This window comes from Sander lucioperca, chromosome 5, assembly GCF_008315115.2.
Source record: "Sander lucioperca isolate FBNREF2018 chromosome 5, SLUC_FBN_1.2, whole genome shotgun sequence".
In the NCBI taxonomy this organism is placed as follows: domain Eukaryota; kingdom Metazoa; phylum Chordata; class Actinopteri; order Perciformes; family Percidae; genus Sander; species Sander lucioperca.
The window spans coordinates 41,655,253-41,678,727 of NC_050177.1; the positions used below are offsets into that span (position 1 = coordinate 41,655,253).

General features: G+C 42.4%; 1 protein-coding gene across 4 annotated transcripts in view; it reads left to right on the top strand.

The window, feature by feature from the left end:
• Positions 1-341: 341 nt before the first annotated feature.
• The window catches only part of LOC116041158 (CUE domain-containing protein 1), a 62,504-nt gene continuing 39,370 nt past the window's right edge, over positions 342-23,475 (top strand). For 3 of the 4 annotated variants that reach the window (XR_004102855.2, XM_031287043.2, XM_031287046.2), the window contains exons 1-4: positions 342-547; positions 16,132-16,783; positions 17,919-18,046; positions 20,658-20,784. Coding sequence is in view for 3 of the 4 variants with exons in the window: in XM_031287043.2 (XP_031142903.1) it covers positions 16,472-16,783; positions 17,919-18,046; positions 20,658-20,784 (567 nt within the window). In the remaining variant the exon portion in view is untranslated. Of the gene's footprint in view, positions 696-16,131; positions 16,784-17,918; positions 18,047-20,657; positions 20,785-23,475 lie in introns of all 4 variants that reach the window. The other variant, XM_036001441.1, reaches the window with a different exon arrangement.

Sequence of the window (23,475 nt, forward strand, 5' to 3'; positions counted from 1 at the left end):
ATATTGTAAATATATCTTGCATCATATTATACCAATTCTCCTAAAATTAACATTTGGTATGTTTTAGAATTTCAGAACTTACACAGTAATTTAAAATAAATGGGTTTGAAAAATGGGTGGATGCACAATATGAGTATATGAGCATACCATAATTGGATTGATCTATTTCTACTTTTCACACAACTTTCATGTCACACCATATGACAATTGTAGGCACTAATACAACACATTGGTGAATAAATTCAAACTCTAATACAAAATCTAAACGATCACATATATTTTTTGGAGCCAGTAAAACACAACTTTAATTTAATTTTCACGCCTAATATTTAAGATTTAAAAAGGGCATATGTCAACCACCCACATATGCCTATTATTTTGAAGCTTAGAGTTTGTTGTGGCTGACCTGACACATCCGGTCACCAGCTGAATTTAATGGCATAGGGACAGTATCCTTCTGGTTCCCATTACAATGCCAAAAACCACAGTCCTGCTCAGCTGTGCTCCTGTGGATTTCTGTTTCGATGAACCGTCTGCGCCTCAGTCAGTAAGTAACTTAACGATAACATTGCTATGTATGTTTGACAACATACAGCTTTAACTAACGTTACTGGCTTTGGTGTGAATATTTCGCCTAGTTCATCACTCCTCTTTGTAAACACCAACACGGCGATGGAAAACTGTCGTTTTTAATAGTAGCTAAGCATTTCTTACACTGAAAATGAACGAGTGTAGAATTCGTGTCTTGAATTCGGTGACATATTTTGACAGAGGTAATACGGGTTCGATGCTGCGACTGAGAGTCACTGACCGAGGCCTTGTAACGTTAACGGTAGATGACAATCCTCTGTCCGGAGGACCTGATGTGCCTGGTTGTGATTAGTTAGCTAGAACAGCTAACGGTAACACATCCCCGCTAAACATTGTGGTCGCTGCTAACATTAGCTATTGCAGTATTAGCTAAGTCAAAGTTACAGTCGTTTTTTATTATTTATTTCGTTCAGACGACTAACGTTAATCACGATATTTAGACCAACATTTGACAGTTCTGAGTTGGCTAATAGCTGAAGAGTACCGTTAGCCAGTTAGCAGCGACCTGTTCCCGATAAGAGCACATGCGATAGAGGGAACGCTTCCATGTAATGTTGTTACAGCTAAGGTAACGTTATGCTACACTTAAAAAAACAACAACGATATTTTCATGTGGTCCTGCATATCGACACGTACAGGTATGAGCCTTTACGACCCCCAAATTGTCTACTTTTAAATAAAGCGCAAAGTATTTTGGTTAACCAACTTCTTATTTCGTCAACTGTTATCTCAAAATACCCTCCCCTTAAATGTACCGCTTTGGGCAGTGTAGCATTAGATTTATCTCTTATACCAGGTCGGCCCTAGACTTTTTGATGCATGTTGTGTTTATTTAAGATACGTTTTTCAATTACATGTGTTGCAGCTGTAGCTATATTTTCAAGCAGTTTATTTTGATCACAGTCCGTTTTAATAAAAGTGCGTGTGACATCTTACGTGGCTTTGATTTACAACAGAGAATTTAGCCCACTTTGTAGAGAGATGATTTTTGGTCCATATGTCAGCTGTCATATAAGGCATGTGCCTCTTCTGCGTTGGCTTCAATCACTAAGCTGTGATGTTTTCACCTTGGGTTGGATTCTGGATGTAGGTGGACACCCAACAGCAGTATCCCGAAGGGGGAACAGGGTAGTTCTAGCAACCAAAGTGAAAATGCTGTAAAAGTTGACTTTAACCTGCAATAACTTAGTACTACAGCATACCTTTTTGTCATTTTGGTGCAACCAGTTGGGAATGTAATATTAACATATCAGCACCTTTTGGTGATGTTTATGTCGAACTTGTCAGCAAACAGTTATTATATACTATAGGGATGCAGTGGTTAACTGATTTCACTATTAACCGCGCTTTAAAACGTCACGGTTAATTAATCGTAAAGGCTCCGCTACACCGAGTGTTAACTGACTGCATGTTATATGTAGCAGTGTGTGTTCTTATTAAACCTCCTTGACAACATAAACGCTCGCGTTTGCGCTCACGCGCTACACACATGATATCAGACGCCGGTCCGGTCACCGTGAGTATTGACTGTCAGAGTGACAGTGGCTCTCCATGGTAGGATAACTTACTGCTGCAATTTTTTAATGTTACATAAAGTTAGCGAACACCAAGAAAACACAGAGCTGAGCCAGCTTCCGACCTCAGGACAGCTGCAGCTGCAACAGAGAACTCAAGTTGGTTAGCTTGCTAGCGACTTTATTGTTTTTTAACGTTGTTAAAGCGTAACTCTCGCCAAAATGCAACCTAGGGTCTTTTTGTGAATGTACCCGAGTCAAACTTTCGTTTAAAAGCATAATTAGGAAGGAAACGCCACTTTTAAGATTTACCGTATTTTCGTTTTCGGTCAAATGGCCTTTTGAATGGGAGTGCTAGGGCACTACTATGATCGCATCAAAATTGCTATTTTTAAAATGCTAAGAAGGCTCGACACAACATGAAACTTGGCTCAAAGTATCACCAGGGGGCAGGAGCTCTACACATGAACTGGAGCATTGAGAACATTGTTTGTGTAAACAGAGCTTACTAAAAAAAGTTTTGAACTCACTTTAGCAGCTGGTTTTTCCGGTCGCCGCCATCTTGCCAGTCAAAAAGTGTCGATCTCCAAATGCGAATGAACGGACTCCATAGGCGGAAATGTCATTCTTATATGAGGCTCCTTTTTCAACTACAAGGTCAATATTGTTTTTCACTAACTACAAAACAATGAATTATCCGTGCATTTATATGGAACTAAGCTTTAGGAGCTTTCCATCTTTACTCTCCTCCCGGTTACGTTGCATTTGGAGATCGACTCTTTTTGACTGGCAAGATGGCGGAGACCAGAAAAACCAGCTGCTAAAGTGAGTTGGTCAAAACCTTTCTTTTTAGTAAACTCTACGTACACAAACAATGTTCTCAATGCTCGAGTTCATGTGTAGAGCCCCTGGTGATACTTCGAGCAAAGTTTCATGTTGTGTTACAGTGAGTGAATTGACGATGGCGTTACGTTCGTATGAGTCAAAACTCCGCAGCAGCTCAATCATGTCACTGACATTACCACTTAACGTTACTGACTTACTCCTCTTCATCCCCTGTGGGACATAATGCTGCAAAGAGATCTCTCCATCCATTTTTATTCCTTGGCAACATGCTGGGCATCTCCCTGTGACAGGTGCATCTTGTTGAGCAGCTCCTTCAACTTTAGACACCAGCTAGCAGGACTGTTTCTAGCCAAAAAAGGGCCAACTTCTTCTTAAGGACAGCGCTGCCTTTGTTTGTGATGTGACTGATTCACATCTAGTCTCTAATCTTTTCAGATTAATTTAAATAAAAAGGTTGACGATTGGTCAAATAAGCATTTTCAAAACTGTTACTGTGTTATTTATTTTTCAAAAGGCAGCAATAAACACATTAAAATCGACAGTGTTCAAATTTGTAATCGTTAATCTAACTTCGATTTTATTGCTGCAAACTGGGATTGTCAAGCAGATAAACTGACCAACACTGTCATTAAAACCATGTAATAAATGTTGTTATAAAAAAAAGGTGCGTGTGTGTGTGTGTGTGTGTGTGTGTGTGATGAAATGTTATTTAAAAATCGAATAATTTGTGGTTCTTAGTTTTGATAATTACTGTTAATTATATTAGTGTCAACTTCTTGAGCAAAAATAAATACATTTAGTTTTTTTCATATATATAATTTTTTTTTTTTCTTAACAAAATAAGAATACCACGGGACAGCAAATGTACAAACCTAAACACCTGTTTTCAGTTAAAACAGCTGTTTGTAAAGGCTGTGAACGTCAGATTCTGTGATCAATACTTAGGTGAGCAGTTTGACTTGAAAGTGTGGGACTTGGTAACAGATTATATTGAACATCATTGTCATTCAGTTAATCTAATCCAATAATTCTGTCATTTTAGTCAAACTCATTTCACACACAAATCAGTTTAAATGTGTAAAGATTACAACCGGTTGATGATAAAAAATGAATCACGATGCAATTTTAAAACAACCTAGGGTGTTTTAAGCACCGGGACGTACAACAGTATGCAGCTGAAGACACAGAGGTGACTAGCTGCACTTTGAGGCCTAGTCCACATGTACACGTAAGTATTTTTATAAACAGATTTTCCTCCTTCGATTAAAAAAGAAAATCTCGTCCACACAAGCAAGGTTTAAAAAAACCTCAGTCTACATGAAAACGTAAAAACACGCTATCAAGTGCTCTCAAGAGCATGCCAAACCAACAGGTGGCGATATAACCCTAACCATTAAGCCATGTTGGCCAATCAGAAGCCTGGAGTTCCCGTAGAGGACCGACCGGGTCTCGTCCGTCTTGGGAGTGTAGTCATAAGTAGTATTGCATTCTGACACCTTTGTTCTGCAGTATAATGGGACAACTGTGTGCATGTATCTGTAATCGGTTTCCGTGACCTGATACTGCGTTTAGATGAACGGTCTAACCGTATAGGAAAAAGCTGCGGTTTTGAAAATGCCTGTGTTCGTGTGGACAGGGCCTGAGACAGTATGGATGCTGCCGCTGCAGATAAACTGTGGATAAACAGTGTGTAGTGTTGCGTTTGGGTCCGGCTCCTTAAGTAATATTTTTCAGTCATTTCATTCTGTCAAAAAAAAAAAAAACGTGAAATCGTATATTGTAAACTTAAAATTATTTGTATTGAATCGTGGGTTGAGTTTATCGTTACATCCCTACTGACCACCTTTTTTTTTTTTTTTTTTTTTTTAAAGGTAAAGTTACATAATGTTGCTTTAAAGCATATATTTAATTGGCAGTAAACCCGGCTGCTGCACAGAGGCTCTGTGACTCTAAATTCAACTATACAAGTATTATTTTACCCCATCAAATAGTTCAGTAGATAATTGAACATAATTTCATTGTCACTAATGCTGCAGAATGACAACTAATCTGCCAGGTAAAACATTGTGTAAAGCAGTAAATCAGTGAGCGATGGTGGCAGTGAGGCAGTCCAATGTTGGTGTTCTCATGAGATTACACAAGCATACACAGGGCAACAGGTGAGGCCAGATTAAACCCCTAAGGTCACCACATACACAAAGCTCATTATTTCAGGTAAGCAACACAAGGAAGAAGGCTTTGAAAGAAGGCAAACATGCATATGAAAATCAACATCAACTCTAAATGGCTATACATTTGGAGTTCAGAGATTAACTTAATTTGATCCCTTACTTGCATGGAGTGGCAAGTGACACATGAGGCTTAGTGTTGAGCCGTGAGTCAGATGGTGTGTGTGTGTGTGTGTGTGTGTGTGTATGACACTATACCACCATTGTGTACCCGTTCAGACAGTGCAGTTTTTCCTGCTCATGTACTGTACCTTTTTGTAGCTGGTCAAAAGAAAGACCTCAAATGTTTTTGCTTCAACTGGTAAGCAACGGTCTCCCATACCCTTAAACAGTGTGTATACACACACACACACACGCACACACGCTCTCTCTCTGGGGCCCGAGAGTCCTGGATTGTGTGCTAAATATAGCATGGTTCTTTGGTGCAGATTGATGTGATGATGTTGGGAGGAGATCTTTGTGGTATCACATCCACGCTTATACTTGTATGCTCTCATTCTGTGGCTGAAACACTAAACATCTCTGATAGTGTCTCAGGAGAATACTGTTGTTTTTAAAAGAAGGTTGAAATAGTTTGAAGTTGAACTTAAAGGTGCTGACACACTAATCAGACGGCAGAGAACTAGTGGCGACGAAAGTCGACTGGCGCCGCGTCACGTCACATTGCTTGTGTCTTGGCCAAAAAGTTGCACTTGAACTCATCAGAAAGACTGCAATCAACGGCCAACTAACATGTACGTTGTATGCCTGCGCAGGAGGAAATCACTTCATGCCAGCAGGTGGCAGTAATCTAGTCGTCATTGAAAAGGGGAAACTGGATATATAAACCGTTGCTACATACAACAAAACAGTCTTTGCCCGAAATTAGCCAGCGGCAGCACGAAGCCTACGGTCCCTCTCCTTCGCTCCCTGCCAGGGCGACAGCGGACACTGGGAGATGGCTAACCATTTTGCTAATACGTTAAAGAGAAACAACTTTGCAGCCGTGGTTCAGCTGAAACATGATGCAGCAACATGGTGGCCATTCTGAGTTATGCAGTGTAAACGTGAGTGATCAGATGCAAACACTGTAAGATCATCTCTGGTCAGCGCCCCCTAAACAGTGTCTTTAGGGTTAGGTCTTACTCCATTTTAAGTAATCTTTATAAGTGACCAGAGTAATGAGACTATTTTCAGTTCCTGTATCGCACTCATTTAGTGTCTCTTGGGCTGCGGTCGAATAGTCAAATTTGCTTAGTAAGGTTCCTAATGGAGTGAAATGACCCGGAAGTAATTAGGTGGCTGCCATGATAAGAGCTGTTCGAATTGTGAAAAAGTGATAAGGAAAGGTGCTTCATTGCTTCCTGTGTTACCTCCTTTAGCATAGGACACACTGGACCATACTTTACAAAAGGAAAGGAGATAATGCCGTCCCACAAGTCCTTGCGGCAGCATAGTTTAAAGCGACGCGTCACCATTTCGCCGTTCATAATCAATATAAGGTGTGCAGTAGCACCGTGAGACATTGCAACACATCTAATAGGCCTAATAATGATAATGTCCTTTTATGGCACTGTTTGAGTGGTTTAATAAACCGGTTAATGTGAGAACTTTACTCTCCTCTCCAACGTGTAACATGACAGAACTGTGAATAAATGGATCGCTGAGTCCAAAGTTACACAGCACACCGGACACTGGTTTATTTATAGCCCAGAGCAGCGTCTGAAACAAGTTACCTGTTCGCCCCCTGGCCTATTTCAATATATATGTTGTGTTAACTCACTACAGATATGACTACATTATTATGACCATGTGTAAAAGTAGAAATATTATGTGAGAATGCGCGGATCGGCACTGACGGCATTCAAATCAATTACCTGAAATACCCCCACCCACACCAACCCAAATAAGTTATTTGCACCCTTTCTACAGTCTCTGTAGGCTATTGATTTTAAATGATGCATTGTAGTGATGTATCAGTGTTTTCTTCAAAGATTTACTGTAATAATGAGTAATTGTAAATGTTTCCATGCCCGCAGTAATGTCACTGTAGCTGATATTGTGGGACATTTAAACAGCAAAACTAAATTCTGTAATTATAAAGTTGACAGAGAAAACAACTCAACTTTTAGCTTATGAAATAATCGATGGAGTGACGCCGTTGACTGCTGTCCTCGTGCGTAAATGCGCACAGCAGCAGCAGACAGCTCTGCTCTGTTTACAGTTTAGAGAATATTGTCCTTATTAATAATGTATTTCTGTCACCCACCCGCAACCATCTAACCCTTATAACATAGAATATGTAGCCTATAGTAGATCTGTAGGTCTAACGCGTTCTGATGATCTTGTATACATGTAACAATTATTTTCATACAATTTCCTTTATTTGCTGAACACCTTTCATACAAGAAACTTCACATGAAACATCATTATTGCAGAATAAGAAGGGGGAAAAAAATGGCGGTGAAGTAATATTTTCCACCAGGTTGTCCCACGTTTATTAAGCCTGTCGGGGTTAAGGAAAAGTGGTTAGGAAAAGGACTTAGGAGTAGGGCTGAATGATTAATTGCATTTGCGATAATATCGCGATATGTTAAAACGCGATTTCCTAATCGCAAAGGCTGCGATTTGGTCACATGACTCGCGAGAGCAAATCAGTCGCACTCCGCAGAGAAAGCCTCAACTAGCACGCTAACGCTACGTGGTACCTTGAGCTGATTTCTGTCATTCAAACAACTCTGAGTTGTAGTTTAAAACTTTTACAGCCATTTTAATAAAATGAAGGGTTTTATTCGGGCTCGAGTCCATACATGCAGTTAATGGATACAGGCACACAGAACTCAAGGCTCGGTTGGCAACGATTAGCAACGATTAGCTCTGATTAGCGGTTAGCTCCGGTTAGCGGTTAGCTAGCTCCGTTATAAAGATATGAGTGGAGGAGCTGCCACTGAGAGGGGTAACAGTCAGACTGATAAATGACGTTCGGGGAGCTTTCACAGCAGCGTGGCTGCGGTGTTTCAACAGTTTTATTAGTACAGTTAATCGCACGGCAAGAACACCAGCAACTAGCTAACGTAACGATAGCCTCTCTGAGCAAGTGCACACGGCAGCACGCATCTTCACGAGGGGGAGGGGCTGGAGGCAGCTCCTCTGTGTGTGTGTGTGTGTGTGTGTGTGTGTGTGTGTGTGTGTGTGTGTGTGGATATATACTATATTTTTACTTATTTAACTGTCTAGTGTGTAATTGTGTGTTCATACTATAAATTATTATATTATTCTTTGTTGAATAATACAGAAGACAAAGAGCTTAAAAAAATAATCGAATATCGAATCGCAATATTTGGGGGAAAAAATCGCAATTAGATTATTTTCACAAATCGTTCAGCCCTACTTAGGAGGTAATTTTTTTTACTATTCGACCGCAGCCATGGTCTTTGGCAGTGTTTCCCCCTACCATGGTTTTGGGGGTGCGGCCTGCCCCCCAAAAAGTCCCCTGCCCCCCCCAAATGACAAAATGATATAATTATGCTATATATATTCCACACACAAAAAACGGATGCGTGAGATAAAGCTGTTTTCACACAAAGGCAATTTGCTTCTCGTTCCTCACCTTAAAAGTTCAATTCATTTTAACTTCGGGCTGAAGTGTTGACTTGTGAACTGCAAGTGAAGAGGGATCGGTTTTGGAGAGGGCCTCCGTCAACGTTGCTACTAGCTAAACTAGCAAGCTACACGATGCTCCCCCTCAGCTGTACACCTGGCTGCGACTCGTGCCTCCTGTTCAGCCAGAAGATAGTGGAACTTGAAGCCAGAATAGCGACTCTCCACCAGATCAAGATGAATGAACAGTTCCTTGACACCATTATCATTGGAAGCTCCCCTCACACACACACACTAATGTCGGATGTCTTGATTCCACTCTGCCCTGCACTACTCTCACCCCACCACGCACTAATACAACCTCTGTCCCTGTCGTCTCTCCTCGGCTTCTCCCGAGAACCAAGTCAGCTCTGCTGACCAGCTCCACTCCACACCAGCCTGAGCCATGGCGTATAAGCAAGCACCACAGCAGACGGTCAGGACAACGCTCAGGCCCAGCCCAACCTATACGACTAGAAAATCGCTACACCATTCTGATGAACGATGAGGAGTTCCCTCTGCTCTGCGGAAACCCTTCTCTGCCACGTCCCCACGGCGCTCATCCTGGCCCATCCACACAGTCGGCGCGCCCCCCTTCAGACCCAACAACTTCCACGCTGGTCATCGGAAGCTCCATGGTCAGGGACCTCTACATTCCCCCTACACCTAGCGGTCCGTCCAAGGTCTACTGCTTCCCTGGTGCCAAGGTCCGTGACATCCAGCACAAACTTCCCAGCATCCTCGCCTGCCACGCTAAGGTCGACAACATCGTGCATGTGGGCACAAACGACATCAGAGAGAGACGGTCGACAGCACTTCGAAAAGACTTCACCACTCTCATCACCACCCTGATGGGCACAGGAAAACGGATCGTCATTTCTGGGCCTCTACCTACCTACAGAAAGGGTGCTGAAAGATGGTCCAGACTGTTCTGGCTCCACACCTGGCTGAAACCCCACTGCGCTTCCCTGGGCATTCCCTATGTCGACAACTTCAACTTGTTCTGGGAAAGGCCCAGCCTGCTGAAACATGATGGTCTCCACCCAAACCGACATGGAGCCAGGCTGCTATCTGACAACATAACGACCACACTGAAAGTTAAGTATTGACATTCTGTTGAAAATATCACAGATTCATGCCCCCCAGGTATTGATCCTAATGGCACTTTACAAGTGAATGAATCTGAAAATGTTTTCTGCAGGGTAACATGTAGTACTAGTACTATTCCAGTTATAATCAACAATAGACCATACAAAGTGTTGAATCCCCTAAGTAATAAGAAGTTGACTGCAAACATAGTCAATTTAGCATCCAGTTCACGTCAGCCACAACCTGCCCCAAAAAACGAGACAGTGTCTGTAACTCGACTCAGATCAGTTAAATCACAGGTAACCAAAAGAGGGGCAATACTTAACAACCTAATTGGAATTACAACTACCACTGCAATGATAGAACAGGATAGGAAAATTAGATGCGGTCTACTAAATATCAGATCTCTGTCTTCTAAAGCAATACTAGTAAACGAATTGATATCCGATAATCAAATTGATCTATTCTGTCTAACTGAAACATGGCTGGGCCATGAAGAGTGTCAGTCTAAATGAAGCCACTCCTCCCACTCATATTAATACTCAAATTTCTAGAGGCTCAGGCCGAGGAGGGGGAGTTGCAGCCATATTTGACTCAAACCTGTTAATTAATCCTAAACCTAAACTAAATTATAACTCTTTTGAAAATCTCGTTCTTAATCTTCAGCATCCAACATGGAAAACAGTACAGCCTATTATATTTGTTATTGTCTACCGAGCACCAGGTCCATATTCTGAATTTTTATCGGAATTCTCAGTTTTTATCATGTGTAGTCCTAAAATCAGACAAAGTACTATTGTAGGTGATTTTAATATCCATGTGGACGTTGACAGCAATAGCCTTAGTACTGCTTTCAACTCACTACTAGATTCAATTTGTTTCAGTCAGAGTATGCACGAGGCCACGCACTGTTTTAACCACACCCTTGACCTTGTGCTGGCATATGGCATCAAAATTGAAGACGTAATAGTATTCCTGCAAAATCCTTTATTATCAGACCACTTCTTAATAACTTTCGAATTCTTACTACCCGATTATACGAAATTAGATAAAAGCTTCTACGCTAGAAGCCTATCTGACAGTGCTATAGCTAAATTCAAGGAAGATATTCCAACAGCACTAAACTCATTACCGTGCCGTATTATAACAGAGGATCTTTATGTAAACTTTAGTCCCTCTCAAATTGATAATTTCGTAGACGGTGCTACGGCCTGCCTACAGACTACTTTAGACTCTGTTGCTCCCCTTAAAAAGAAGACGATGAAGCAAAGGAAACTAGCACCTTGGTATAACTCCCAAACTCGTAAATTAAAGCAAATCTCGCGCAAACTTGAAAGTAAATGGCGTTCCACCAAACTGGAAGAATCTCGTTTAGACTGGCAAGACTCAAGTCTGAAAACCTATAGGAAGACCCTAAGAAAGGCCAGATCAGACTACTATTCATCACTAATAGAAGAAAATAAGAACAACCCAAGGTTTCTTTTCAGCACTGTAGCCAGGCTGACAGATAGCCACAGCTCTATTGAGCCATCTATTCCTATAGCTCTGAGTAGTGATGACTTCATGAGTTTCTTTAATGATAAAATTATAACAATTAGAGATACTATTCATCACCTCTTGCCCCCAACCTCTAATGGGTCACCTTTAACTGACAGACTGCTAGAAAGAACGACTAGACCTGACATATACTTAGATTGCTTTTATCCTATAAACCCTCAACAATTAATGCTAAAGGTCTCTTCAGCAAAGCCATCTACCTGTCTCTTGGACCCCATCCCAACGACACTACTTAAAGAAGCGTTACCCGTGGTTAACACTTCATTGCTAGATATGATAAATATGTCTTTATTGACCGGTTATGTACCGCAGTCATTTAAAGTAGCTGTGATAAAACCTCTACTGAAAAAACCCACCCTCGATCCTGAGGTCTTAGCCAACTATAGACCTATATCTAACCTTCCCTTTCTCTCCAAGATCCTTGAGAAAGTAGTCGCTAATCAGTTGTGATTTTCTACATAGCAATAGCTTATTTGAGGACTTTCAGTCAGGATTTAGAAAGCATCATAGCACAGAGACGGCACTGGTGAAACGACCTTCTAACTGCATCAGACAAAGGACTTATCTCCGTACTTGTCTTATTAGATCTTAGTGCTGCATTCGATACTATTGACCATACCATCCTCTTACAGAGACTGGAACATTTAGTTGGCATTAAAGGAATCACACTAAACTGGTTTAAGTCCTACTTCTCTGATCGATCGCAATTTGTTAATGTTAACAATAAACCCTCCAATTACGCTAAAATTAACCATGGCGTTCCTCAAGGCTCAGTGCTTGGACCAATTCTATTCTCCTTATATATGCTTCCTCTAGGCAATATTATTAGGAAACACTCAATTAACTTTCACTGTTGGGTGCGGATGACACCCAATTATATCTGTCAATCAAGCCAGACGAAACCAGCCAGCTAGCTAAACTTCAAGCTTGCATTAAAGATATAAAATCATGGATGGCCTACAATTTCCTGATGTTAAACTCAAACAAAACGGAAGTTATTGTGCTGGGCCCGAAACACCTACGAACCTCATTAGCCGAAGATATAATTACTCTGGATGGCATTGCCCTGGCCTCCAGTACTACTGTCAGAAATCTAGGAGTTATTTTTGATCAGGATCTATCCTTTAACGCCCATCGAAAACAAACCTCTAGAACAGCCTTTTTTCACCTTCGTAACATTGCTAAAATTAGGAACATCCTATCTCAAAACGATGCAGAAAAACTAGTCCATGCATTCGTTACTTCCAGGCTGGACTACTGTAATTCGTTATTATCAGGATGCTCAAATAAGTCCCTTAGGACTCTCCAGCTGATCCAGAATGCTGCAGCGCGTGTTCTGACAAGAACTAAGAAAAAAGATCATATTTCTCCTGTATTAGCTTCTCTCCATTGGCTTCCTGTAAAATCCAGGATTGAATTTAAAATCCTTCTTCTGACCTATAAAGCTCTAAATGGCCACGCTCCTTCATATCTTGAGGACCTCTTAGTACGTTATTGTCTCTAAAAGTAGAATGGGAGGCAGAGCCTTCAGCTATCAGGCTCCTCTCCTGTGGAACCAGCTCCCAATCTGGGTTCGGGGGGCAGACACCGTCGCTACATTTAAGACTAAACTGAAAACTCTCCTCTTTGATAAAGCTTATAGTTAGGGAGTGAGGAGTTGCAGTGAACACCTAGACCGGCGGGGCAGGGTGTATAGCTGCAGACACAGCACCCCTGCTTTTCTCTGCTTCTCTTTACAGTCATCAGATTTACCTATCGTATAATCAATAATATAGTGTCTCTCCTAGTTATGCTGTTATAATTCTAGACTGCCGAGGAAGTTCCTTCTTATGACACGCTCTTTTCTTTTGTTTCCTTTTATGCACATCCTGTCTCAGAAGTGCTTGTTACTCACCTAGCTCTGGGGAGTTTACTCCCCGGAGTCCTTATGTTTCTTCTTCGCCCAGAACATCGCCTCGGATTAGGGCGACGCCAAGACCTGGGTCTTGGGTGCAGCTGTGGCTATGGACCTGCTACACCCTGCTATGCTCTGCGATTCCCTGCAATGCCCGGCTACGTCCTGCTGCGTCCACCGTGTCCACCCATGCTCTGCTGTGCCACGCTACATCCTGTACCGTCATAACCCCAACCGTCAGACACCGCCCACCAAGAGTCTGGGTCTGCCGAGGTTTCTTCCTAAAAGGGAGTTTTTCCTCGCCACTGTCGCAATAGCCACTGCTAATGCTTGCTCTTGGGGGAACTATTGGAATTGTTGGGGCTTTATAGAGTGTGGTCTAGACCTACTCTATCTGTAAAGTGTCTCGAGATAACTCTTGTTATGATTTGATACTATAAATAAAATTGAATTGAATTGAAAAAAATTGAATTGGCTACGTTGCACGCGTAACATACGCGGAGTGGACTTTAAACAATGAAACTGGCTACAACGGGCACGAGAGCAGCGCGTAGTGGTGCGTATGCTCCGCGGAGATCCGCTCTACAAGCGTAAAAATAGGACAGTCTTCGGCCCTTTTTTATGCAGAAATGACTCATGAAGTGTCATGTCTTTTAAATTAAACTACCGATATACAGGAAACAACTTAATGACTGTTAACGAGCAGATTGGCAGTTTCATTTTGATGGTTTCTGTTTTTATTTCTTTCTTAATTATTTCCCTCACCTGCGTCCTCTGATAACAGCTGACCGTAAATTGACTATTTCACAGCGCTGTGCCAGCTCCAAAAAAACTGAAGAAACAGTCCCAAAGCAAAAGCTCTCCGTCTCGCCTGTGACTCACACAATCCTATGCCGTGCGTGCGTAGCTGGTGTAGCCAGTTAAAACATACAGCACATGCGCTCCGCTAACGGTCCGCGTTCAAAGTAGCTAAAGTCGCGCATCCTTGCCCCTAAATCAATGTTATTTTTTTATAGATTTTCAAAAATGATGTGCACTAAACCACAATTGTGCTAGTGGTCACATAGTTAAGTATTTGGACATCCTCATAAATAGTTGTGTGATGTGTAAATCATCACCCCCATCCCAGTGCAACAACTGTTTGGGGGAGAGTCACCACCCCCTCTGGAAAAAATCCTAGGGGAAACACTGCTTTGTACACACACACACACACACACACACACACACACACAAGGCTATTAGGGTGGGCATCTTGTTTACATCAAAGCCAGACTCTTAGTCAATGGGAGTCTAAGAGAGGGGCTCTGTTTATAAGCTGTGGATGGGGCCTGGCACTGCCATGTGGCACTGGGCAGCCGCCAGCTACAATAAATCCCCAGTGAAACGGGAAGGAAGGGAGAAGCAGGAATTGCAAATGGATTAAGAGAAAGCTACAGCTAGCTTCTCCCTCCTGACCTCTACAATTCTTGAATATTTGTCAGAGTCCATTATATAGCGTATCCACGAAAATGTTACAGCCGTTTTTCCAATGCATGAACTTAAAGGCCCTGAACACCCACGCAGGTGTTTATAGTTAATGTGGCTGATTGGACCTTTTCCAGGACTGTGGGTGTAGATAGACTGAATGATTTGCACCTTCCTGAGTCCACTGTTAGTGTTGTTGCACCTGTTAATAAGTTCCCATCAAAGCTCCGGCCCACCTTCAACCTGAAAAGAGTCTCAGCCAGAATGTGTGTGTGTGTGTGTGTGTGTTTTCAAAAGGCTTTAACAACCCATTCCCCAAGGCTTTCTAAAACCTGAACTTGTAGAACCTTTTGAGTCCAGGCCACTGCTGGGCCCAGTGTTATATCGAAGTCTGTTTCCTCATTGTCTGTATTTCCCCCTAACCTGAATCCAACCCAGGACCTTTCTGACGGTATCTCTTCAAAGACGTTCTTAATGTTGCACCCAGTTGTACACACAAAAAGTGAGTTTGAACCTCATCTTCCCAAATAACAATGAGGGTTGGACATCTTCATTTTGTTCAACAAGCATTCTCCATTGTTCCCCTTTTTTCACTTCTTGACTTCATTTCACGTTTTAGGGGATTTCTGTGCTGCTTGATTTCAGGTTTCTTTGGATCCAGTACCTAGCTACTAGTGGTACTGCATCTAAAGTCCCTTTACTGAGCTACTGTAGAATGAAACTCAGTCGAGAAGCAATGATGTAGTTTAATCAGTCCTTCCGGAAAAATGCGGAGTTTTTTTGTGATTGTTGCTGGCAAAAATCCTTGATTATGTGGTATGTTTTCTTGAAAAATGCGATGGAATATGCACGATATTTATGCAACTTTATGCGATGAAATTGCTGGAACTTGCAAAAATTGCGGTTTCATCATGGCTTCATCGCAGGGTTTGCAGCTTTTCGATCATGTTCACGTCGCGTAATTACATCACTTCATAATGTTCCCATGGCAACAGGGGAAAATGGCTGCTCTTGTGTGAAGTAAACGCAACATTTTTCAACTTTCTGCTAAGATATATGTGACTTTTTTGCAACAAAAATGTGGGGATTATGAAATCATGCAAGCCCCACATATTTTGCGCGGAAATTGGCAATTTATGGGACGAAAGTGCGGCGTATTTGAAAAACTACGGCCCCCGCATAAATATGCGGACTTTGGCTGATTATGCATTGAATTATGCGATCGCATAATCGCGTTTTTCTGCAGGGACTGTTTTTAATAGGTAACAGAACTAATATAAAGTTTGTGTTGCTAGCTCTTTCTAACACTGTATGTGGTCTCTCTCTGTAGGTGCTGATGACTGTGATGTAGCTATGTGTGTTTCCTGACGGATTCAAACTCTAATCTTTACCTGGTGACCACCTGTCTCATCCCGTCCCTGCTCGCCTGTAATACAGTCAGCCATGCCGGATGCAGCTGAATAACGAGTAGCATTGGGGTGGGGGGGAAACAAGTTTTTCTAAACTCCCCATCAAAAGGCTGCCATGTTTTGTGGTAGAATGAGAAACTGAGTGGGAGAAAAGTGGGAAGCAAGTGAGACTGAAGTGGCCAAAGTGCTTGTGTTGGTGACAGAAAAGAAGAGCCATCCTATCAGTAGGTTGGCAGCAGCCGAGGCAGCCGGGCCCTGAGGATGACTAGCCTGTTCAAGCGCAGCAGCAGCAATGGAGGCTCCGGAAGCAGCGGAAGTGGCGGTGGGGGCAGCGGTGGACAGGGGCAGCTCAACAACAGCAGGTCCAGCCGGCAGGTCCGACGCCTGGAGTTCAACCAGGCCATGGAGGACTTCAAGACCATGTTCCCCTCCATGGACTATGAGGTGATTGAGTGCGTGCTGCGCTCCAACAATGGGGCGGTGGACGCTACGATCGACCAGCTGCTCCAGATGAGCATTGACGGACAGGGCTCCGATGACAGCTCAGACTCTGATGACAGCATCCCAGCAGAGGTCAGTGGAAAGTAGGGCTCGGCGATATGGAGAAAATCAGATATCACGATAACAGGACCAAATATATCGATATTGCGACGATATTGTAGGCTTGACAATTAATGCTTTCACAACATATTTTTACAATGAGATTTTAGATAAATAATCACCAATAATGTTGATCCAATGACTAAGTGGGTAGAGGTAAATAATTGAAAAGTTAGAACAGTTTGGTAAGTTCAGAAAATGACATCACTTTACTGTAATGCAGCCTTTAAAACCAGGAAAAGACAACACAATATAAACCAAATCCCCTATTTCAATTATTACCAGTAGGGTCCCTGACAGATAAACATTTCGAGATAATGGATAAAAATTAAAATACACATTGGTGACAGCCCTTAAATATTAAGTCGGGAAAACGTTACGTAACGTCATGGACATGGAGCTCTAATGCATCAAAATAAAAAATCCTCTGAAATCCTTTTTTTTTTTTTTTTTTTGAAATTTCTTTTGCAATTTTCTGCAGATTGAGACAGGCTGGTGTAATTTTTAGAGTTCCTTCTGTTCTCCTGGTATTGTGTAACATGCGCGACGTCATACATTACCTCGACAGTTAATTAGTCTGCTGGCTCTTAAGTCACAGGGCATTGACCCACGGCTTCATGACCTGCTAAAGATTATACTGACCCAAGAACTAATTGATTTTGAAAAAACTGAATTTGATCCCAACTTGAGCATTAAACTATAATGTATTTCCTAATGGCCTTTCTGTATCCCCCATAACAAACGATCAAAACACTCAGGCATGAAAATGCTTCCTGCTTTTTGTGTTTGTGTGTGTCGTAGGGCTGATTGCTGACTGCACTAAAAGGACAGGCGCAGTAGGAAGAGCACAGTTTCTTTTCAGCACGGATGTGTCTTAATTTAACAAATAAGTCAAATGTTCAGCATTGGAAACTCACTTATTTAGATATTTAGATGCTGCTCTGTGTCGTTGTAGTAAGACATGTTAACCTCATGTGCATCAAATGTCCAAACATCTAAATTCAAAAAATAAAACAAATAATTGACTCTAAATGGAATCAAAGTGGAATTCTTGCTAAATTCAAGTGCATGAAACAAGGCTTGTGTTGGGCTGTCTGTTTCTTTCTAGATTCTGGAGAGAACACTGGAACCTGACAGTTCAGACGAGGAACCGCCTCCAGTCTACTCTCCGCCAACATATGATATGCACATTTATGACAGGAAATACCCAGAAGCCCCACCAACACCCCCGCCAAGGTAAGAGGGAGGGAGTGGACTCTTGCATAGATGGAGCTGAGGCCTTAAAGGTGCTGTAGGTAAGATTGTGAAGATCCAGGACTTAGCCAAAGAATTTGAACATCGACAACTTCTCAGTCCCTCCCACCCTTTCTGCTAAAACCCAAATGGACTCCTAAGCTCCTCCCCCCACAAGGGAGAATGAATGCGTGTGCATGAGCAGTGATTGACACGCAGGTGGTAGGTAGGTGGTGCCAGAGGAACCGGATTATTTTTTTTTTTAAATGACCTGCTTCATGTAGTTCTACTGAAACATAGGGTCAGTTTCAGCAAATCTAACAGAAAGTTAGTTTTATAAGTCTTACCTACTGCATCTTTAAGAGCCACTTTAAAGGCTTTTTGTTGTCTTTGGGTTTTTATTTACCAAATTAGTGTACCTCTGATTTTGTCAAATGGATGGAGGGTTTGTAGGTGGCAAAAGGTAATCTGGCCAGTGCCTTAAGGTGTAACACTCACTGCAGCGGCCCTTACGCGATCCGGGGACGATGCAGGTCTTTCCGTTCATTTTGAACAGGGGTAGCGTGTTTAGGCTGAGGCCCTGGGTCCGCAGGGAGGAGCGGAATAAAAACGCAGTGGCCCACGCAAAAAGTTTAGACGGATTCAACTTTTGGAGAAACGCAACCTGACGTCACGCTGCTGTGGCCAATCATGTAACCGGCGATCAGACTTGTCGGTCCGTTTTGAGGCGGTTTCAGAGTCCCGTACAGGAAACGGGAAACATCACTCCATCTATCGCTGCCACAGGTTCGATTTCAGCTTGGGCCCTTTGCTGCCTTTCCTGTCTATCTCAAAGCTATCACTATCCAATTAAGCAGAAATGCAGAAAAAATATCTTCGCCTTCTTCCTTTAATGGGCTGCCTCTAACCCCTCTCCCATGGCACTGTAAACTCGACCAGCAGCACTGATATTGTGGACGCAGCCCACAGCTCCATGTTCAGCCGAAAATGGAGCTGCCTGCCTAGCTACACCTCGATTCTCCACTCCACCCATGGTGACAGGTGCTGCTGGTGTACTGCTGACGGTATCTGCAGATTCCTCTTTCCTGAGGAAGTGAATCCTGTCGAAGTGTCCTAGTGTACCTTGACTGTTTATCTGATGAGCAAGTGGCACCTTGTATAATGGCCACCAGTGTATTTATGGATGATTAGTGATTTGAGTGGTCACTAAGACTAGAAAAACGCTATATAAATGGAGTCCATTTACCATTACCATGACCATCTGTTGGCTCCCCGTTGGACTCTTGTGGCTTGCCTCTGGTGCTGCAGTCTGCTCATTTGCCCTCCATTCTTTTCCTGTCACTACCAGGCATCCTTCATGTCTCATGTGCGCTGTCCCTCAGCATCATCACCTTGCCATCTCTTGCCTGTATATGAGAGTAATGGATTTTAAGGGTGTGCGTTCCACCCATACAGGCGTGTTGTTGAGAAGCACCGTGGGAGCCCTAGTAATTTGCAGATCAACAAGTTGGCTTTGGCATCCATCCCGCTCACAGCTGATGAGGTGGCTTTATACAGCTTTATATGCCACACTTCCCGCAGGTACACGGTGAAGTGATAACACCACACCTTGTACTTTCCAGGTAGCTGGCATGAGTGGATCTTGGAAAGGCCTGCTGACAGCTGCTGAAGGATGGTCTTCCCCATCTCCTTGTCTGAGAGGTTGGATGTGCCTCCTAGACTTTGGATGGGTTGGTCCACAATGCGGGGGATGGCATGCAAATCTTTCTTCTCCCGCTTAGCGGTCTGGATCTGTTCCCAAATCATGGTGGCCTGTTCCACGCAGCCCGGGAAACCTGGGACCCCCCACCTTCTGGCAGCTAGTATCGATGTAGGCATTCTTCAAGTAGGTGGTCATCCTTCTTACTATGACTGAGAAGATAATCTTCCCCTCAATGCTCCTGAATTGGCCGATCGTCTTGGAGTTCTGCTCTTTTGGACATAGTGACCTTTTGAGCTGATGGGGAGGGGAACAATTCATTGATTGCATCAAATAAGAACCATGGCTGTACCAAATTCTGTACCAATTCTTCAAGTAGTTTTGCGATATGGATTCACCCAGAGCCCAGCGTGGGACTGCCGCTGGATTTCTGACTACCTCCCGCAGTGTGTGTGTTTGACTCATGCAGTGTGTGTCTACTCAGCACACTATCTGGCTGTGATCTGCCCAGCCTGCAGGAGCTATACATCCAGCAGTGCCTCTAGAAAGTCCCTGAGGGTCATTAAAGACTCTACACACCCACACAACAGCCTGCTCTTCAAGGTATTTGTGAACTCTGTCGAGCTCGCCGCAACAGCGTTATGTGTGTGTGGGGAGGCGCAATACACAGATGCATTCTGGGTCGGGCTCAGGCATGCTTTGTACTCATCGTGTCTCTTCATACATTATTTTTTCTGTTAATGAAATATGGGAATAGAAGTTCCCTTTCTCTGGCCATCCTATGTGATTTTGTGAGTGGGCAATTTAAAGGATGTAAATAATTAAAAGAAGTTTGAGATAGAGGTAAGTTGATAATGTACCTAATGCAGTTGGTAGAGTTACTAATGTGTCCTGTTCCTCTATGGGCTCTCATAGATTTGAAGCCCAGCCACCTCCAGGTCACCAGCAGGTCAAAAGCTACCGGAACTGGAACCCTCCTTTGCTCGGAAAGCTCCCAGACGATTTTTTGCGGATTCTGCCACAGCAGTTGGACAGTATTAAGGTAAACATGTCAGCATACAGATGTTATAATGTGTGCATTTGGTTTCTTAGTTCTTCGTCAAAATATACTTGAATCTTAATTTTGTAACAAGTCAGAAAATATCCATTTACATTATAGAATACAGTATTGCAGGCAGCGTTGGTTCCAAACAAAGTGCTTCATAAACAGAAACATGAGCTGGCCAAAGTGCATATGCCAAGGCTTCGGTAGCTACATTAACTCAGGTACAGTGGCTTATTAAACAAATGACGGCCGGCCAATGGTTATTGACCTACTGTACAGTAAGGCTTTCATTGCAATTTAGAAACTTGGATATCTTGCCTTATCAATCACTGACTTTTAGTTTGTGTTAACAGGCTGGCTCATCAGGGTTTCCCCCAGAAAAGTTGGAGAAAATCACATATCACGATATTCTTGACCAAATGGCAGCGTTAATGTAGAGCCCAATCATTTCTGTGATAACAGAATCATGGACGGAATCACAAAATTGAGTATTTAAAGCTCCACTGTGTAATTTTTTTAGTTTATTCTTAGCAAAAAACCCTTTGTTCTTTCACAAATATGTGCTCATTCATGTGTAATTACTTCCACCAACTAATCAAAGTATTCTCGTAAGCGAAGTATCTGCCATTCCGAATCATTCTGAATACATACGAGCGAGTCGCTCAAATGGCGGCAGCTGTAGCGACTCCATCTTTAAAATACATTAGCCAAAGAGGGACATACCTCCGCCTTTCGCACTTTTACACTCAGTGACACCTTGACGAATGCCAGGGAGGGGGAGAAGATAACGGTAAAAAGAGAATTAAAACGACAACACGACAGACAATGCAACAAGACCAAAGTTAATACTGGAGTGGCTTTTCCAAGATGGAAAGAGCTCATAAGGAGCAAGGATTTTAAAAGGGAAGCCAAAGTTGCCTGCTTTCTTCTCAAAAGGTAATTCTGCTTATTTGTGTAAATTCAAAGTTTTATAGTTGCTTGGTTAACTATAGCATGGTTGTGCATAAACTTAATCCTACGTGTCGTGATTTCCCCGGCAGACAACTCGCGTCATGTGTAGTTGTAACACGACTAGCTACAGCTAGAACAGCCGTTTCATTGACATTGTTCATACTGCTCAGAGAAATATATTAAAAACACAAACCTCGATTGCTTCTCTCCTACTCTGTAGACATTGCCTTACGCTATTAATCTTGTACAATATACAGAATAACAATAGCACTGATACTTTACTAACATTAGCTTGCGTATGTTTTGGAACCTGATAGCTGATGTTAGCAATGAAATGGTACCAAAATAACGTAAAACTATTACACTGGAAGGAACACTCATGGACGAAGTCGTACTTCTTGGAATAATATGGCCGCCGTAGGAGTTAAAATGCGCTCGGAATGGGAGGGGCTAGAAAGTAATATTCAGTTGGTTGTCATATACAATTTCACCGCTAGATGGGAGAAATTCTTACACAATGTAACTTTAAAAAGGCTATGAGACAGATTTCATATGGCCCTACATTAAGTCAGTGCTAAACACTTAACTGGAGATTTGAAGATGACTACGTCTAAGTTTCCAACCAAGCCATAAAAAAAAACTGTAGTTTAGAGAAAAAAAAATCTTAAAATACATTAAACAATAATTCCCAGTGGCTGAGGCCTGGTGGGGGCAACTTAGGCCCGTTGGGCTGCCAGGTTTGCAAATCCCTGGGGGAAAGCCAGCTCATTTATTGCCAAGAGGTCATTTATCTGGCGATCTACCACCTGGGCTGGATCCTGCAGCGGGGTCTTGTAAAAATTAAACTAAGAGCTCTGTTTTGCCGTGGAAGGTTCGAGAGCCGTTTCTGTTTACACAAAATAAAGCTAATGATCGTCAGTTGTCTTCTGTAAGTTTGACTTTATGAGACTTTGGACTCCAGGCATTCCAGTTTCCATTAATTTCCATCCATTACGGAAATCAGTTAGAACCATGCTTGAGTTGTGTAGTCCATTACAGTGAACCTCAACTCTAAATTAATATTTATCAGTGTTATATTATGGTAATGTGGTTTGAGTGTTTAAGAGTGCAGAATAATTTGAGAGGTCTGAAGTGCATTACCTGCACTGCATTAAGTGCTCCTATATTATACTCATTTTCAGGTTCATAATTGTATTTAGAGGTTATATCAGAATAGGTTTACATGGTTTAATTTTCAAAAAAACACCATATTTTTGTTGTACTACACATTGCTGCAGCTCGTTTTTCACCCTGTGTGTGAGCTCTCTGTTTTAGCTACGAGTGAGGCATCTCGATATTCAATCTTTGTTGGGAGTTGCACATGCGCAGTAGCTAGGTAATGACTACTACCCAGTCAGAAGCAGAGTATGCGGGCATGCCACACTAGCAGCTAGGCGAGCATTATAATGTGTATTACAAAGTGACGGACGTTTGTCACAGAAGTAAAGGCTGGACTTAGGGCTGGGCGATAATGATCTCGATATGGGATCGCGATAAAATTCAGGTCGATAACAATGATTAACTTTGGACATATTTTACTCGATATGGATAGATCTAACAGCCTATCACATAGCAGAAATAAACTCCATTCCATTTCAGAAGGTGGCGGTAATGCGCACCAAAAATTGTTTGCCAAGCACCAAAAAAATGTTTCAGCATTTATCTCGTCAATAGTAGAAGAAAAACAAGTTTTTGGCT